The sequence below is a fragment of the Dasypus novemcinctus genome, chromosome 24, assembly GCF_030445035.2.
Source record: "Dasypus novemcinctus isolate mDasNov1 chromosome 24, mDasNov1.1.hap2, whole genome shotgun sequence".
NCBI classification, from domain to species: Eukaryota; Metazoa; Chordata; class Mammalia; order Cingulata; family Dasypodidae; genus Dasypus; species Dasypus novemcinctus.
The window spans coordinates 19,227,632-19,247,023 of NC_080696.1; the positions used below are offsets into that span (position 1 = coordinate 19,227,632).

The 19,392-nt window shown below is 38.7% G+C and overlaps 1 protein-coding gene across 4 annotated transcripts in view; it reads right to left on the minus strand.

Annotated features, from left to right (window-relative positions):
• Positions 1-19,392, minus strand: part of RALGAPA2 (Ral GTPase activating protein catalytic subunit alpha 2) — a 321,127-nt gene that overhangs the window by 248,904 nt on the left and 52,831 nt on the right. For all 4 annotated transcript variants that reach the window (XM_004447756.3, XM_071211588.1, XM_071211586.1 and 1 more), the window contains 5 exons: positions 14,163-14,220; positions 5,429-5,472; positions 3,168-3,345; positions 2,313-2,428; positions 1,185-1,323 (listed from right to left, as the gene is read on the minus strand). In XM_004447756.3, coding sequence (XP_004447813.1) covers positions 1,185-1,323; positions 2,313-2,428; positions 3,168-3,345; positions 5,429-5,472; positions 14,163-14,220 — 535 coding nt within the window. The remainder of the gene's footprint in view (positions 1-1,184; positions 1,324-2,312; positions 2,429-3,167; positions 3,346-5,428; positions 5,473-14,162; positions 14,221-19,392) is intronic.

Genomic DNA, 19,392 nt, shown 5'->3' on the forward strand with positions numbered 1-19,392 from the left:
TTTATCTTTGAGGTATCAGATGTCACCATTTCCAAAGAATTAAAAAAAGGTCCATTTCTCATCCCTTAAATTTCATAATCGATATGAAAATTACATGGTATTGAATTTGAGATACTATTTGCCATAGGTCCAACTTTCTTTCTTACTAATTTTTCTACACTTGGATGTATCCATATAAGGCAAAAATATTCTCAGCAAATATCTCATAATCTAGGAATATTAAGAAGACACCATTACACCATGTTTTCTAAAATGAACATATTCTACTTATAAAACCAGAAACGAATTTTGAAAAAATATACTCATATACATAGTTAACAAAATACATGCCCCAGTACCCTAAGAGTCAGGAGCTCTACATCTTTCAAAGCCCCAAGCTGCTTCAGTGTGTGTCTGTGTGTGTTCGTGTGTGTGTGCATGCATGCGTGTGTGTGTGTATACACATAAACATCTCACAGACAACTTAATTAGCTGCCCACTTTCCCCAAGTGAATTAAGATCCATTGTGATCTTTTTCCCCTCTAAAGCTGTTATTGATTATTCATCTAAACTAATTTCACTTGTTTAAAATAAGGGGAGAGGAAGATTTATCCTCCCCCCGCACCATTCTATGGGATGGTTCTGTCCTGTGAGCTCTCATTTCTAGAGAAAGAAAACTTTAGATGCTAAATCAGAAATGTCCTTGATTCCTATCCCTCTTGGTTTTACTGTCCCTAGACTGTCCAACCAAACACCTGCCTCTTCATGAGCAGCTGTCAATAGAAGTTGCTGGATAAAAGAAAGGACAAACTGGGGCTGCTGTGTGCCCTGGGCTGGTCTGCCTGCCATTGAGCAAGATCTGTGTTCACCATACTCTACTCCCTGTAAGGGAAGACTTTAGGAAAGACAAGCTCTTTTAACATTAAAAGATGGTAAACAGAATTACCAAAAACATGATATTCTGCAAATTATTTCTGAGTGGGAGCTACTGTTCTCCTTTATTGCTGCAAGTTGAGGTACATCTTAGTTTGTACAAATAATTAAAATCATTTTATTAGGCAACTTTAAACCTGTTCCAGATTTAAAGTAACCCTTAAACACATGAATAAAATGACTATTTTATTTAAAAATAATCAAAGGTCACTTCAAAAGAAACTGTACAACTTTCCTGTGGGCATTCTAGAAACAGCTCAATCAGTACTTACCAAGTACAGGTTTGTAGATGTTTGTTAACTTAGTAAATGATGGAAATAAATGAGGAAGATAATACTTTCGAAACAATGTAAAAAGAAATTTAAAACCAGTATCTTGATTCTCCTTATTCTTCCACTCCAAGCTTGCAGCCTTCAGAAAATAAGTAGAAAAGAACGTATGTATATTTATATTTCAAATTAATTTAGACCGAAATGAAATGCTATTATATTATCAAAATTCCTATTCTAAATTTAAAAATTGAGATATAATACTGACAGTCATGAAATGAAATGAAATCATATTTTAACAAAGCTCGAAGATTAATATATAAATACTTTAAAACAAAAATAACTGTTTTAAAAACAGCATTTTTACTATTTAAAAAACCATGCAATGGCATCATCAAGTTTCAACCCCTCTGTGGCCTCAGGGCCTGCCATCTGAATTGTGACAGTGCAGAAAGCAGGTGTCAAAGGGACATCAGATGAGGACCTGGACTTGCAGAGATAATTATTTCAGCAACTCAGTTGTGAAGGGAAGGAGAAAGACTGGATTACATTCCGGGAAACTCAGGGACAAAAGAAAGGTTAATTGAAAGAAAAGAATAATCAGTATATTTTATTCTAATCATATCAAAGTCCAGAAATATGGACCAAGAGACTAAAATCATATGTGAAAAAAAAAAAACAAAAAACTAAAGGTTTTCATTCTGTATATAGTTGGTAAATATAAGAAAAAGGCAACAGGCCATAAAGCAGGCCTGTGCTGATGGCATGAAAAGAACATTACCCAGGCTTTCCTTCCACTCTCCTTGCCTGCTCTGCCCACTCCTGCTCCACCTGAAAAGCCCCTCAGCATGCCTTTTCTTTCATCCTCCATAGTTCAGGGATCAGGGGTAGGACAGGGATGAAGAGGGAAAAACAGTTTAATCACAAAAACACACTCACTCTAAGTAGGCCATATGCTGAAGTGACCTAACAATTGTGTATACTCAGTGTTTGGTGAAACAGCACATAAAATCACATCAAATGAAAAAGAAAAAATAGAGAAGATGGATGTATAGGGAGAAAAAGGACCATGCTTTCTCTTTCCTACTGAAAAGAAAACCATTATTGAAATATCTATGAGTTTACTCCTACCTGAATAACCATATACTTCAACAGTATTTGAAGAAAAAAGCATGTTTGGTCCTCAGTGACCTTTTCTCCTGACATGGCCGGCAGGAGTGGAGTGATTTCTTCTGGATACACCTTTGCTGCAGGATGGAAAATAATGAGAACTCTTTCACCAAAGTTAAATTCCAAATAGGGTTTTAAATAAGAATCTGATGGTCTCTATAAAAAGTCATCCATCCATCCACCGGAACTGCTCACTCTGAACCCCAAGCCAGAGTGCACCAATGGCTTAGAGACACAAAGTATTCTTTGGCCACCCAAGATCAAACGCCAGTCATGGGGCAGTAAAGTAATATGCAGTAATACATCAATGGCCTTAACAGGCAATTTCCTTGAAAATTCATTGGTCACAAATAACCACGATCAATAGCTCCATGAGGCCTCTATTGTCCTTCCATGAATGCTGCCTAAAAATACACAGCTGGACAAATAAGATCCTGGGGGAACAGAGGAAAGTCCACTTAGGAAACAATAGCGCTGAGAACAACAGACAGTAGTTTGGGGTGGCAGATTTAAATCCTATTAACAGCCACAGAAACCCTCCAGACATACCATGTGGCTATACTTCCCGCTGCTGTCAACACACGTTCCCATTCCTATTTCCAGCACTTCAGGAAATTTCTCCTTTCATCATCTCATCTATAACAGGCACCAACTTTTGCCAATCTAATATTTGTAAGAATATACTGTGAATATAAACAGGGAATAATTCCCCTTCATTTATGAAATCAGGATCTCTATTCAGGAAAATGATAAATCAAGGAAGTCATGCATATAACTTCAAGAGTCATTTCAATGCGTAAGAATCTGTTCACTTACCATCAGCTATGTGGGGGCTTGGATTGATGAGCGTCTCCAGTGTACAGGGCCCTCTGGAAGACAGGACCGCTGGGAAACCAGGCACAAGGCAAGCAAAAATCAGCACCTGATCTTCTGCACAGTTGGTCTGAAGTGCTTGAAGCCACAAAAGAAACAGCCTGATTCCTTCACATCTTATCTAAAAAAAAAAAGCAATGTAATTGAAATACTTCTATGTATTTTTTGTAGATGTACACAGCAATGTAGCATCTGTCTTGAGAAAGAAAAACTAGAAGTTAAAGTTGTCATTAAAATACTGTACCAAGTTCCTTACTCAGCAACAAGTAAACGAGGGTGCTGCCACACAGCACAGGGTTAAGAGCTTGGATTCTTCACCAGGGTGTAAATGCAAGCTCTGCTAGTTTCAAACTGTGATCTTAGGAGACCCACTTAATCTCGCTATACTTCAACTTCCCCATCTGGAAAGTAGGGATGATAATGGTATTTACCACAGGACTGTTCTAAGGTACAAGCATTTGCCATACGTAAAGCACTTAGAACAGCATCTAGCTTGCAGGAAGTGCTATCTAAGAACTTCCTATTAATAGTATTTTATTCTGTAAAGCAACAGGCTCGTATCATCAAGATTTATATATCCTTGAAAACAATGACAAAGATAATCTTCTTCTAAATTTACACTATGCTTCTGTCATGTCACTACAATACAATGTTTAATGTTCTTGAAAACCAGCACACTGGGACTAAATAAAGAAGACCCTTGAAGAACATGGCTCAATGGGGTCAGGGCAGCTCTCCAGCTTACGTCCCCAGTTTATTGTCTCCTATGCCTTTAGCAAGCATCATCAGCACCATCTAGTAAACACCAACATAACTAGAGGTGTCCTTTTTCCTCCTCTACTCTACTTTCAACTTCATACCACTCTTAGAATTCAAAAGCACAGGTACCTCTGTTTCTATATTCCTAAATGGCTGAAAAGATGAGGTCAATAAAGAAAAGTTAAATAAGCAAAAGAGATGAAAATGCCAGGTGTAGCTGCAGGATGCAGGGAGCTCCCAATGCAGGCAGCTAAAGGTCTGCCTGGTCCCCCAGCCACCTTTCAATGGCATCATAGTTGTGCGGATTCCTCCAGGATAAGTGTTGCAAGCCAAAGAGGAGGCTCTGCAGGAAAACCAAAAGGAGGATAAGAGCAAAAAAATGACTAAAAATTTTAAAAATTTAAAAAACCCTAACAAACAAAAAATATGGAAGAACTTGGCTGACTCGCCAGTAGAAGTGAAAAATGCACACAGCAGCCATTCTCCCCGTGGGTCCAGCATACTTCTGGAAACACCAGTGGGCCTCCACCACGCTCTGTACACACCACCACACACTCACACCTTCTTCCTCTCTACAAGCAGGTCAAGTGAGTGATGACACATGAATACACAGTGCTATTCAGCCATCACACATAAAAAATGACACAGCTCAATGTAATTTAATCAAATTATATTAAATTCAATAGAAAAGTTTCTAAGAAATTCTATTACAAGTCTCCAATATTTTATGTTAACTGTATTTAAGACAACTGAATATAAATATGATATAAATAAATATCTTCCATAAAATATTCAGGTAGGCTGGATTCTTTTGGTTGTTTATATTCTACGGTCATCGTATGTTTTAGGGTTATCTTACCCATGTATCAAATGGCATTTGCCATTATAAAAAGCAAATGCCTTTAAAAATAAGCCAAGTTTAACCTAAACTGTAAAATCAATCTACTGCAAATAAATACTCAAGAATAAAGCTCTACAGCTCTTTTCACCAGCAATGGTTCTCAGAATTGGCAAAAACAATTCAGAGACAACTATAATTTTAACAACCAAGTTATTGGTATAGACAGAATCAAGCATGTTTAGTCCTAAAGCTTACAGAGGACCCGGCCGAATCCTTTCCTTGCTCATATGATAAAAGTGGAGCAGTTAATCCCCATGGTGCCCTAGCTGTGCCCAGTAGAGTCTAAATTAGAACTCAGAACACCAAACTCCAAATTCCAAGCCACTTTCTCCTAATAACATTTTAAATGTCTATCATAATAAGTTATGACATAAGAACAAAAATCCTATTTGTCATCTAATTTCTGAATTAAAAATAAAAACTAAGGCAAGGGCTTTCTAAAGATCTTTTTTTTTCACCCTAAAATGGCCTAACTTTGTCACTTGGTGGCATTAATTAAAGAATAATAAAAAATGCCATTACACTTTTCATCTAAAATAAATACCTTAATAGAATTTCCAGTGTGTAGGAGCTTCTTTACAGTTGAGCCTGAAAGTTTAAAACAATGAATTAGAAATAGAGGATATGAAAGCATATTTAAATCTATTTTGAAAAGAAAAAGTACGTAGTTTTAGAAAGAAAAATGTATTTATAACTAAAGATATTATTTAAAAAAAAATAAAAGGTACAAGTTTGAACTTCAGAAGCAAAGCAACATCATAGAGGGAGAGATGAGTTAAGATAAAAGTACTTTAAGTACTCTTAAAAACTGTTTTAAAAGAGTGAAAATAATTGCTATTAAGGTAATCCAGATGTCCATAATGGATTATGTGCAAATATTTCTTGTCATGCATAAAATGAATGATTAAAAAATCTCTAAGGTAAAAATTATATAAAACTGCTCACAAAACATTTTTACAAGAACATGATGGCATGTTTCTCTCCTGGCAATGACAGCCACATTTATGGAGCTCAGTCCATCAATAAATCCTTTAACCGAGCAATTTGGTCACTGTCAAGGAGATGGAATCAAAGATGTACTCACAGCTACACCAGGCAACTGCAAAAATTTTGGTAGTATGCCCGCTGTAATGAGAAAAGTCTCTCATAGGAGGATGGAAACATTACCTAATATTCCATAAATGTGTTCATTCATCAGTAGGAAGATGGCCTGGCAACCCCACCTAAATACCATACGTAGCCTTTAAAATGGGTTCTTAACCTCAAGAAAAACTTTTATGCAATATTTAAAAATTGGATATCAAATCAAATTTACTCCACTGACATATTTCAAAATGATGTTCTCCCAAGAAATAGAGCCAGCATCTCAACAATCACAATGTGGATAGATACATATATGTTAGTTAAATGCATACTCTCTTTAGGTATTCATTAGCCAGAACAAAATAATTGGTAATCTGAAGGAAACTTGGATAGCTGGTATTTATAAGTTATAGTTATACAACTTGTATAACTGCTCTACCATCTGTAACACCTAACACTAGGGCTCAGTGGAAATTCATCATTGTCATGACACAGACTGGGTGACATCATCTAAATCACTAATGGCTTGTGATTGAGTGAAGGTAGTTAAAGTGCTCCAACCAGCCCCTCCCACCCCCACCCCCACCCCATTTTTCACTTCACCAAAATATAACCAGTGGGTTTCACTCTAGCACCACCACTTACTAAGCTGGGTTCTCTCTCATAGCTGAGGTTTATAGTGTCTGTGCCCACAGGACTTTCCTGCCCATGTCTTTCCTAAACTTAGGGCCATGTTGCTGACCCCCAGGTTTATCCATTCTTGGGCAAAGTCCATCCTGCCTCAGTTTAACAGTTGCTTCATTACTCCCTATGAGGACCTCACAATGGTTGGCTGGGCCAAGAGAAGCTCATCCTCCCTGGACACCTGGAATACAGTCTGCACTGACAGTTCTCTTCCCAGACGTCTGGCTACTATCTTACAACACGCTCTTCGAAACACTTTCTCCTGGTCATTGTGTATAACCCCTGGTGCTTATCAGTCTTCCTTCCTCTTCTTGGAATGGTTTCTATATATATATATATATATATTTTTTTTAACTATTTGGCTTACCCATAGATGCCTGTATCTACCCTTTCCTACACAGAAAGGAGAAAAATACATATAGAAAGGATAGATTTTACAAAGAGATATGCAGGGTGTACGGCTCATGTCCCCAATAACCCCCTATTTTTAAAAATTAATCTGATAATTTCTTATAGCCACACAATAGACAATTAATACCTATATATTTGATCTATTCCATCCTGTTGTATTCAAAACCTCTTTTGTACATGTGAAGCAATACAGGTTATTAGCAATTATAAACCTGAATTCAGGAGCCAGACTGCTGGGGTTTGAATCTCAGCACTGTGCTTACTTGGTGTGTGACCTTGGTCAGTTACTTGACTTCACTACACCTCATCTCCCTCATCTGTAAAATGGGGATAATAGCTCCTACCACAGAGAATTGTTCATGAGGTTTAAATGAGTTAATATATACAAATGCTTTCCCACAGGACAGGGCATCGGCTGTTCTCTAAGAAACTCTCTAAATAAGAACATTAGAGAGCACAATCAAGTAGTGGAAGCACACAGCAGAGGTTTTCTGACTGAAGACAGTCCTGCTTGACCACTTCAGGTACCTTAAGGCCCATAATTTCACAAAGATACTCTACTCTATCTTTAACATTACAAAATCCTTTCTCATTTGTTTTCATTCTTAAAGTTTCTTTCTATATATTTGGAATTTTTACCACCTCATCCAAATTATGAATAGACCCATCCCATTTCTTTTATGTGTCTCACCAACCCTACTGTTCGTCACTTTACTGACAAAAATAACAAGATGACTAAAAGAACAAGTAAATAAAATCTAACTAGTTGGATTGATTCTATGAATGCCTAAATTCTAATGGTTATCTATTATTATATTTTAATAATAAATACTCACTGAATGTAAGCTTTATTACTTTTTAAGAGGTAGTAGCAACATCAGGGCTGGGACTAGGTAAGGAGAGAAATTTTAAGGCATCACCAAAGAAAACAACAACAAAAATAACCTCAGTAACCAAAACAAATATTTTAATTCTATATATTTTTTGTTTTTGTTTTGTTTTTTGTCTTTATTCATTTTTTAAATGTTATATTAAAAAAATGAGGTCTCCATATACTCCCCCACCCCCCTCACCCCCCTCCTCCCAAAACCACAACCTCCTCCATCATCATGGGACATTCACTGCACTTGATGAATACATCTCTGAGCACTGCTGCACCACATGGTCAAAGGTCCACATTATAGTTTACACTCTCCCCCAGTCCACCCAGTGGGCCATGGAAGGACATACAATGTCCAGTTATTATCCCTGCAGTACCACCCAGGATAATTCCAAGTCCTGAAAATGCCCCCACATCACATCTCTTCTTCCCACTCCCCACCCTCAGCAGCTACCATGGCCACTTTCTCCACACCAATGCTACATTTACTTCCATTACTAATCACAATAGTTCCAGAACAGAATATCAGTAAGTCCACTCTAATCCATACTCTTATTCCTCCATTCTGTGGAACCTGGGATGGTTATGTCCATTCTACCTCTATATTGAGATCTATATATTTTTAAATCAAAATTAATGCAAAAGTCTGTGATGAACAATATTATAACTTTAAATAAAGATCATTGTGCTGAGTCATACTGGAGCCTAAGGAAAAAGGAAAAATGTGTGCCCCTATATACATGAGTTTATGTATTTCTAATGGTTGGTTAGTTTTCTCCAGAACATTAAAGTAGTTGAAAAAATATGAAAAAACTTAAATGTAGGTATATTAAAACTCACATTAGTTTAAATACATTTATTATAGTTTTACTTTCTTGGATTTAATGAAAGCAAACTCATCAATAATATTTTCAAAATCTACTTTGCTTATCTCTCTTTCAATTGTGAGAACTGGAATGTTTGACAATTTCTCTTCACCCACCTTTTTAAGATCTTTCAAAGGTATTTTTAAGGCCATAATTTTTAGATTAGATATTTCTAATCTAACTTTAACATTATAAAATCCTTTCTTATTTTAATTTTTAAAAATTCCTGTCTGTATCACGCCTCAAACAAGGCACAAGCCATGGTATCTACCACCAAGGAAGGGCCAAGACTGCCGAGAACCCCTCTGAGGAAGTTAATTAAATACACACTTCACCAAAGAAGATAAATGGAAGGTAAATGAGCACATGAAAACATGATGAGGATCATTAGTCATTAAAGAAATACAAATAAAAACTACAATGAGATACTCCTACCACTAAAATAAAAAGACTGACCACACCCAATGTTAATGAGGATGTGGAGCAACTGGAACTCTCACACTGCTGGTAGGAAGGTAAATGACACAATCACTTTAGAAAACAGTCTGACAATTAAGCATTTGCCCTTGTATGATGCAGCCATTCCAGTCCCAAAAGATGGGAAAGCATATGTCCACACAACCACACAATGCTTTTATAGTAGCTTTATTTGTAATAGCCCAAAGTACAAACAACTTAAACGGCCATCAACAAGTGGATGGATAAACAAAACGGTATATTCATCCATTGGAATATTGTACTGTTCAGAAATAAAAAGGGATGAACTAATAATACATACAACATAGAAAAATCTCAAAATAATGATGCTAAGTGAAAGAAGTCAGACAGAAAAGAGTACATGCAGCATGATTCTATTTAAATAAGTCCTTAGAAAATTCTGACAAAAAAGAAAAATGAGTGGTTGCCTGGGATTGGGACAGGGGTGGTGAGGTGGGAAAGGACTAAAACTCTTAAAGTAAACATACACATAACTTGAATCTTGGATTAATAACCCATGGCACAGGAAAGGGTACATACCACAGCCTGTCCTTGCAACCCAATATCCCCAGTTTGCTAATGATGCTATTCTTTGTCATCTCCTTCTTCACTGTCTGCTTTAATCATTGTCCAGAGATTAGGTGTCACCTTAATTCATCATGATTTACTGGCCTAAGAATGACTTCAGAAAAATTTGGCGAAACAATTTTTTTCTCATTTGTAATCAGTAATGGCAATTTCCAAATAGTTCAGTCAATAGGTTAGCATATATCAGAGAGTTCAGGAGTTTGGTTTCAGTTACTTCCCTAATCATCTTACTCTCCAAACATCACTTGAAGCACTAACTTGAAATGCTTGGAATAATGAACTCATGTTCACGTCACATTGAAAAATTAAAGTTCAAATATGTTTCCTTATTCAATGATATACAGCAAGGAGCCAGGCATTAAAACCCAAACCAACAAGAAACTAATCTATTTTTTCCCTCTAAACACAACAGAAAGGAAATAGAATGCCCTTGTCTGCTACAGAAAAAACAAGACTGCTTGGTAGGAAGCAGATTCCAAACACTGTGGCAGTTGATGTTTTAAAGTATTTTCTTCCTTCTCAGGATAAAATGTGGCTATCAGGTGGGTCTGGGAACTTGCAAGACATGCAGAATATGGCACTCTTTTTTTTGGTTTCCAGGTTTAGAAACATTGTCATTTGTAGAGTGAGACAGGAAGCATACTGCATCAGCAATGTGTAAACCAAAACTTCAAGGTTCTAATCCAACATTTCAGAGTACTTTATCCACTGTCCCCTGCAATAACATTTAATTAAGACATCTAGGTGGCACACTTGGCCCAATGGTTAGGGTATCCATCTACCACATGAGAGGTCCGTGGTTCAAACCCCGGGCCTCCTTGACCCGTGTGGAGCTGGCCCACACACAGTGCTAATGCACGCAAGGAGTGCCCTGCCATGCACGGGTGTCCCCCGTGTAGGGGAGCCCCATGTGCAAGGAGTGCACCCTGTAAGGAGAGCTGCCCAGCGCGAAAGAAAGTGCAGCCTGCCCAGGAATGGTGCCGCACACACGGAGAGCTGACACAACAAGATGACGCAGCCAAAAGAAACACAGATTCCCGTGCCGCTGACAACAACAGAAGCGGACAAAGAAGACACAGCAAAATAGACACAGAGAACAGACAACAGGGGTGGGAGAGGGGGGAAAGGGAGAGAAATAAATAAATAAATCTTTTAAAAAAAAAAAAAAGACATCTATATAGTAGTGTTCTTCCTCGTGAGTTAGGAATATTATACCCTAGAATGAAAAAACCTAGAAAAAGGAATATTGGATATCTAGAATGTCAGGCACTGGCTGGTGAAAAGCTTCCTGACCTAGGTAGGCTCAGAGGTTCTGCCAAAGTCAAGATGCCAATACTAGTGAGACAGTTAAGGGAAAATTCTTCTCCTCTGAAGTCTAGTATTTCCATATAGTTTCTTCCTTCTACAACTAAATCAGTCAAGACCTTGAGTAATAGTAACAATTTTAACAAATCCAACTGTAAACAATGCAAGCAGTACAATGAGGTATGCAAACAAATGTATAAAATTACAAATCCAAAATTACTAGTAATTTCAAAATCCTGAAAGCTATGAAAACTATAGCTTTATTAGAGAACAAGAAATACCCTGATTCGAATTCACATGGTAGCAATACCTGACCTAACCTGACTGGGGCTATTTTGCTTTATTTATCTCATTGAGGGTGAATATTCATACCTTTATTTGCAGAAATAATAATTTACTTGTTTAGAGGGTGCTGCCCAGAACCGGGGGGTGCTCACACAGATTTTAACATGTGGCCTTTGATATTCTAAATTGTCTCCCCCCTTGTCCATCAAGGCACCACAGAAAAGGGATGTGGATCTGCACAAACACCAATTCCTATCCAATTTATTCAACTTGATTAATCATACAAAAATATATTTATCTGAAAAGAGCCTGTTAAATTCAAGCATTACATATATAGCATCATTAGTAAATAAGGATGATTTTATATGTCAGTGTTCATACTTCAGCATTTTGAAATGTGACTTAAACATTCTGACCACTTTACAGAGACCGTGTGTTCTACAAACTAGATAAACCCTACCTACTGCTCTTGTCTTGACACGGCAGGGCTAGCACACGGCAATTGAAGAGTCTGTCACTGTTCATTCATGTTTAGTAAATGCTACTACACTGGTGAAAAGCTACTTACACCAAGAATTTTAACCACTCTCTGTGCTATTAGACAGATTTAAAGTAATACCACACACTTTCTACTAGATGTATAAAGTTTCACCACTCAAATGGCAAATTAATTTTCACACATAGTTCTAATAAGCTTATTCATGCTTAGGGGGGGCCTACTAATCTTCAGACATTTTAAACATACATACAAACACTGCATGCAGTTACTTATCATCATCCATGGCTGTGGAAATTACAGGCACATGGTCAGCAGCCATCTCCCAGCCCTTGCCTACCTCCTGCCTCCTCTTCTACTGTTTGACCATATTTCAGCCTGCTTGCATTCTACAACCTGGAGGAAAAGTTAGGTCTAATGAAGAGGCCCACCAGACCTTAAGCCCGCAAACCAGGAACAAGTAGTCCAGATGCTAATCAAGGCAGAGATTCTTATTGGCAGGGCTTCCCCCCAGGGGGGGTGGATAAATGCCACTCTCAAACAGTAAATATTTGCCTCTCTTCTCCAACACAAAGTGGGGTATGTGGAGCTTGCCATCTACCAACCCCAACCCAAGCAGTTGGCCTCCTCAGAAGACTGCCCCGATGGGATCTCTTCCCCTGCTAGTCTGGACCCTCTGGCTGTGTAAGTCATAAAGCGGTCATTTGTTGAAAGTTTCTGTTGTGCTTGAACCTGTGCTCCCATGACACACTGTGTATTACCTTGGTCCATATTCATTCCTGGTATATCAGGGAGTATCATGAATCCCCATGATGTCTCCTTAGATTATACTTTATATTAAATTCTTAATTTATACTTTAACTTAAATATAGAAGCTCAAAACCTCAATTAAGCAGAAATGTTACTAACAACTCTGAATTTAAAAGGAAGATTTCCTTTGTGTATTTGAAAGAATTACAGATGAAGGCACTGTCATGATTTTATTCATTTAGTTCAATAAATGGCTTTACTTAAAATTTTTTAAACATATAATTTTAAATAAATCCATTCTATAAGGGTCGGCTTCATTTTTTGTATAAATAATCCTAAATTAAATTTAGGATTCTGAATTTTGACTATCCATTGATTGTCATGTTCTTCCAGGTTCTTGGTCTTTACACAAATTGCTCTCCAACCTAGAATGCCTTTTCTACATTTGACCTACTCATCTTTCAAGGCTCAGATCAAAGTTACACCTCTTAAAGACTTCCTCAATTTTTATGAACAGACTTAATCAAAATTTTTAATTTGCTAACATCACACTTACCTCTTTTATAGTAAAAATTATAGTGTAATGATTTTTCCTCATCTATTCCCTTATAAGGCAATAAGCTTGTATGACTTTCTTTATTTCTGTCCCCAGAACTTTGCACAAAATGTCTCTCCCTTAATAAAGATTTGGATGAATGAATGATGAAACAGAGTTAATATTCTACCACAAGGCCATGCACACCTCAAATATGATCACCTGGTAAGGTAGAAAAACTGTAGGAAATACCAGACTCTTCTAAGGCAGCAGGAGTAAATCAGACATTCTGAAACAGAAGGTTTAATACACAACCAATACCACAAATTACTCAAGTTTTGCTGTGACTCTTAAGTTGAGGTATAATACTGTTATATGGCAAAAGTTGGACTGCAGGGGCAATGGTACACTTCTTCATTTTATATTTCCACTTGCCACCATATCCTAAACCATTTGAACAGAATAATTTTGAGTCAATGATAAAGGCTTGAAGGAAGAGATATTTTTGTAAGAAACACTGTGAAATTATTCAAGAGAAATACTCTCCATTAGTGTTTCCCAAACTTTACATGCACAGGAATCTCTTGCGACTCTTGTTAAAAACGTAGACTGATCCGGTAAGTCTTCTTAGGGCCTGAGTTGCTGCGTTTCTTAACAAGCTCCTGGCTGAGGCCAATGCTACTGGTCCATGAACCACATGTTGAGTAGCATTTTTAGAGCATGAGATAGTTATCTCATAGTCCTCCAAAGTCCAGGAAGAACTTGTCTCAGTTTTAATTAGGAAATATTTAATTAGCTAATATACCTTGCTATAAGCTATTTGGATGGTATTAATTACATAAAACATTACAACATTATTGAAAATTCATTGGAAGAAATCCATATTACTAAAAAAAAATTTTTTTTAATTGTTCTTACCAATACTCTGGTACTGCCAGCGAAAGAAAATCCGTTCAGGTAGCAATTGTAAAATTTTCTATAAAATAAAAACAACAATTAATAAGACATAAAGAGAAAATAAAAGAAAATGAAATGATACATTTTCATAATATTACTTGCTATATATGCTTCAGAACAGAAAAATAAAACTATTTGTAATAACATAAAGATTGCATTTTATCCTATATGGTTCTGGGATTGTCTCTCTTTTTTTAAAGAAACACTTATTTTATTTATTTCTCTCCCCTTCCCCCCTGCTGTCTGCTCTCTGTGTCCATTTGCTGCATGTTCTTCTGTGTCCGCTTGTATTATCAGGCAGCACCAGGAAACTGCGTCTCTTTTTTGTTGCATCATCTTGCTGCATCAGCTCTGTGTGTGTAAGGCACCACTCCTGGGTGGGCTTCACTTTTTTCACGCAGGGTGACTCTCCTTGAGGGGCACACTCCTTTGTACAGGAGTCTTCCCTGCTCGGGGGCGCCCCTGTGTGGCACAGCACTCCTTGAAGGTGGCAGCACTCCCATGGGCCAGCTCCACACGGGTCAAAGAGGTCCTGGGTTTGAACCGCGAACCTCCCGTGTGGTAGGCGGAGGCTCTATTCATTGAGGCAAGTCCGCTTCCCAGTGGCATCTTTTAAGTATTAAAAGAATAATTTCCCAAATGTCTGATTACCAGCTTTCTCCTTTTTCATCTTATCCTTCCCATTTATTTTATAATCATTATCAGTCTCTAAAAGGAGAAGAGATGGGAGGAAAGTTGAACCACAAGGGGCATGAGATCATAATAAACAATTCAGTGGATTTTAGGATTGTTTCATTAGCTCCCCCCTTGGTAAATACAATAATGAATAAATATACAACATACAAGAACATTTAGCTCATAAAAGTAGCTCCTCCCTTACTGCCGCCCCCCCAAAAAAAACACAAACTAATGAGAATAACTTTTTTCTCTTGTTCTACAGCAAATTTTGGCAATCTTGAGTAATAAGATTCCTTATACTTTTTCTGCAACCATCTTTTTAAAGAAATATAGAAAATCCAAATACTGGTCAAAATACATTTTTGGTATTAACAATACATTATTATTTTATCATGAAAATCCCCATTTTAGGTTTACCTTGCCTAATATTTTAACATTTTGAAAAATTAAGACCAAAAATATATATTCTGATCTCCTGAGTAAGTCTATTTCCATGAAGGTAATAAACTACTTCCTCCATTTGAGCCAGCCTGTTGGGTTCTGTTTTCTCATCTTAATTTTCCATCTGGGTCAGTAACATACTAGACACAGTGACCAACAATGGAATCTCTAAGAACTTTTCCTGGGAAAAGCCACAGCAGGGAAACTTCCACCAAATGCAGACAAGTTGATTGCTTGTCCTTTCCCTCAGCCTGGGCTGCTCTCCACCCGAGGCTTGCACAGCGTGCCTTCTGGCCATCCAGGTCTCATTTCAAATGTCAGTTCCTCAGAGAGGTCTTTTCTGAGCACTCTATCTAGGGAAGCCTGGCTCCTCCATGTCTCAAGTACATCCTCCATTTCTTGTCCTATGGCCCTCCTAGTCCTTGTGCCCATCAGAGGGGACCTTGTTTGCAGCTGTCTTCCCTCTACCAGAATATAAGCACCAGGGGAGTAGACCACGTGCGCCTGGACCCCTGACGTGTCCCCAACACCTAGAACATGCCAGCACACAGTAGGTACTCAATGAATACTCGGTAAATGAAAGTTGAATGACGTCCGCTTGTGAAACTGAGATTTTCATAGGCAATCCTGATCTTTCCTGATCTTTGCCATTGTCCTATATAGGTGACTACAGTCACAAATGTGAACTCTCCCCTAAATTTCCATTTTGGACTTGCCCTTGATGATGTTGATTTCTCTTTTAAGCTCGTTACTCTGAAAGGTATCCTAGATCTTGTTTTACTACATGATAATGCTGACTTATATTCAAACACACCTACACACACACAGGCACACTCACACACATATCCCACAAGTTCCATAGAGAAAAATGCCTGTACATTAGGTACCAGGCTTGGCACTTAAGTGCAGCAATAAAATAAATGTGAAAATACTTGTCCTTCTTATCTGAGCATTTTATAATCAGTAAGCATGAGAGACAGTGAAGAAAAGAATAACATTCAGCCAAAAAAGAAAATAAAAGAAAAAGAAAGCCTTGACAGAAGCTTGTATGAGGTGCAATAGAGGTGAGGGAGAGAAAGCACCTCTTCTCAGCCAAGGCATCATGGAATGCTTCCTAGAAAAGAGGATACTTGAACTGAGACTTAGAAGATTAATTCAACTTGTCCCAGTGGAGAACAGGAACAAAAGGAAGAGCATGTGGGGAGGCCTAGAGGCAAAGATAGTTTGGTGCCTTAAAAGATGAGGGGCAGGGAAAGCAGATGTGGCTCAAGCAATTGGGCTCCTGCCTACCACACGGGAGGTCCCAGGCTTGGTTCCCAATGCCTCCTAGAGAAGACGAGCAAGACAGCAAGCTAGCATGATGGGCTGGCATGGCAAGCTGACACAAGAAGAGGATACAACAGGGAGACACAAAAGAGAAAAAAACACAATGAGAGAGAGAACAATGGAGGGAACAGAAGTGGCCCAGCGATTGAGTCTCTATCCTACATGGGAGGTCCCAGGTTCAGTTCCCAATGCCTCCTAAAGAAAAGACGAGCAGACAGAGGGAGCAGGGGAGGATGAATTTTTTTTTTTTTTTTTAAAGAAGAGAGACAGCAGCAGGAGGTTCAACTTGGCTGGTGGGTGCATGAAGAGGAGAGGTGATGGGGCTGGAGAAGAGGGCAAGGCTGGGGGATGCAGTTAATGTTCTCATGGAAACAGGGTACAGTCTCTGAACAGGTCCCAGCCAGAGATGGATTTGAGATGACTGAAAAGAGAGACAGAAACATCAAGAAGGAGGAAACTGGTATTTCAGATGAGGAATGAAAAGGCCTGGACCAAGGCCAGCTGAATGAAGAGGAAAAGCATACAGTAGTAATATTCAGGAGGTGAAATTGTTGGGAGGGGCAGGTAGACACACTGTGGAAAGTGAAGTAAATGAATTTGAGAACAACCAACTATCCCCCTCTCTGCTCAGGGGTTTTAGCAGATAGCAACATTTTTATCCAAGATATCAAATCCAGAAGGAACCCCATAAATGAAGAAAATGAGCCTGATAAGTTTGGGTCTGGGCATCCTGGAATCTGAAGTGTCAATGTTTATGGAAATCGTGGAAATAAATGTTCTACTAGGCAACTGGATCTAAGATCTGGAATTAAGGAGCAAGATTTGGAAGGTAACAGGATATAGGTGGCTTAAAAGTGTGTATAGATGAGATCTCTCTGGGAGAGAGTTAAAATAAGACTAGATGAAACTATGGAACTCTGACAATAGAACATTGAAAGAGTTCTGCTAAGAAGGTAAGGATGAAGAAGGTAAGGCAGAAACTAGAGAAAAGTGTGCATAGGTCAAAGGAGAAACTTCTGATGTGCCAGGTGTTTATAAGCTTATTTTAAAGATCAGACATACTTATCACTATCTGCAGTAGTTAGAAAAAGTTAAAGATGCAGGAAACCATAGGAAAATCGATGCTATGTATCAAAATGACTTTAAGGGAAGTGGATTTGGCCCAAGGGATAGGATGTCCACCTACCACATGGGAGGTCCAAGGTTCAAACCCAGGGCCTCCTGACCCATGTGATGAGCTGGCCCACATGCAGTGCTGCTGCGTGCAAGGAGTGCCCTGCCATGCAAGAGTGTCCCCTGTGTAGGGGAGCCCCACACACAAGGAGTGCACCCCGTAAGGAGAGCCACCCAGCGCAGAAAGAGTGCAGCCTGCCCAGGAATGGCGCCACACACACGTTGAGAGCTGACGCAGCAAGATGACGCAACAAAAAGAGACACAGATTCCTGGTGCTGCTGACAAGAATACAGGCAGACACAGAAGAACACACAGCGAATGAACACAGAGAGCAGACAACTGGGGGGAGGGGGGGAGATATAAATAAAAAATAAAAAATAAATCTTAAAAAAAAAAATGACTTAAATATTAAATAAACTGTACTCGATGTTTTCTCTTGCCTGGAGAACCCACAACCTTGTCAGACAGACATCAGTGCCACACAGCAAGGATCAATCTATAACATGTATTGAGACAAAAGGGTATTTTTGGGTGAAAAATCAAAATAGGTCTTTACCTTGTAATATATACCAACATGGATTTTAGAAGGACAATATACAAAAGGAACTAACTATTAAAAAAATGGGTCATTACTTTCTTAACAACAGTTAAAAGAAATCAGAATTTTTAAAGTTAGCGTTCTATAGAATATAGGACAAGGATCTTGGCAGTCATGTTGCTGCCAAACAAGCAACCAGAAAGCCCCAAATAAGCACAATTTGGATAGGGCTTGGCATGGAGTCCTTGAGAGAGAGAAAGGGAGACTCCATTTTTGCCTGTTTTTTAATTCTTTAACTCATACTTTGTCTCCACCAAAAAACGAACTCTAGAGCCTAGTTTCTTATCATTGATAGTACATTAATGACAATTGCTACAGGTTGAGTTCTCTGGGAAACAGAGGCTAAGACGGAGTTAGGAATGCCCGTGGTTTATTAGGGAGTAATGTGTGTGAAGAGACACAGAGGAAACAAGACTGGGCAGGAGGCCTCAGCCCACAGTGTACATCCGCCAAGTCTCTGTCAGCCCACTGGGAGCATGGGAGTGAAGACGGCCTGTGGGAGGAGTCCCACACAGCTGGAAATGGCCAGGTTGGGTACCACTGCCTTGCTCAGCTGTTGGCTGGGTGCCATGATGTGAAGAAGATGACCAGAGCTGGACAACTGGAGGCCGCCAGCTAACCCCTCTCCTTACAGCTGGGCAGCAAACTTTTTCTTGATGGGGGATTTAAGGAGGATTATCTGCCACAGCAATCTTCAAATTTTTTAACTGAATACTTGCATCAGACTAAGAGAAGCTGAAGTACTCAGTGGCATGTCCCCTACTGCAGGGTCATCCATGCCATGGGCTCTCTGCTGGCACAGCTGTCTCACGCTGGTGGAGGTCTGGTTCTATCAAGTCCTTACCATACTCTTCTGCCTACTTTGTGCAGTTCACTTTCCCTGAGCAAAGGACACAGCAGTGACTTGGGTGTCCTACTTTCTCATTCATTCTCCTCTAAGGGGGCTATGTCTCTAAACTACCCTCAAGGGTTGG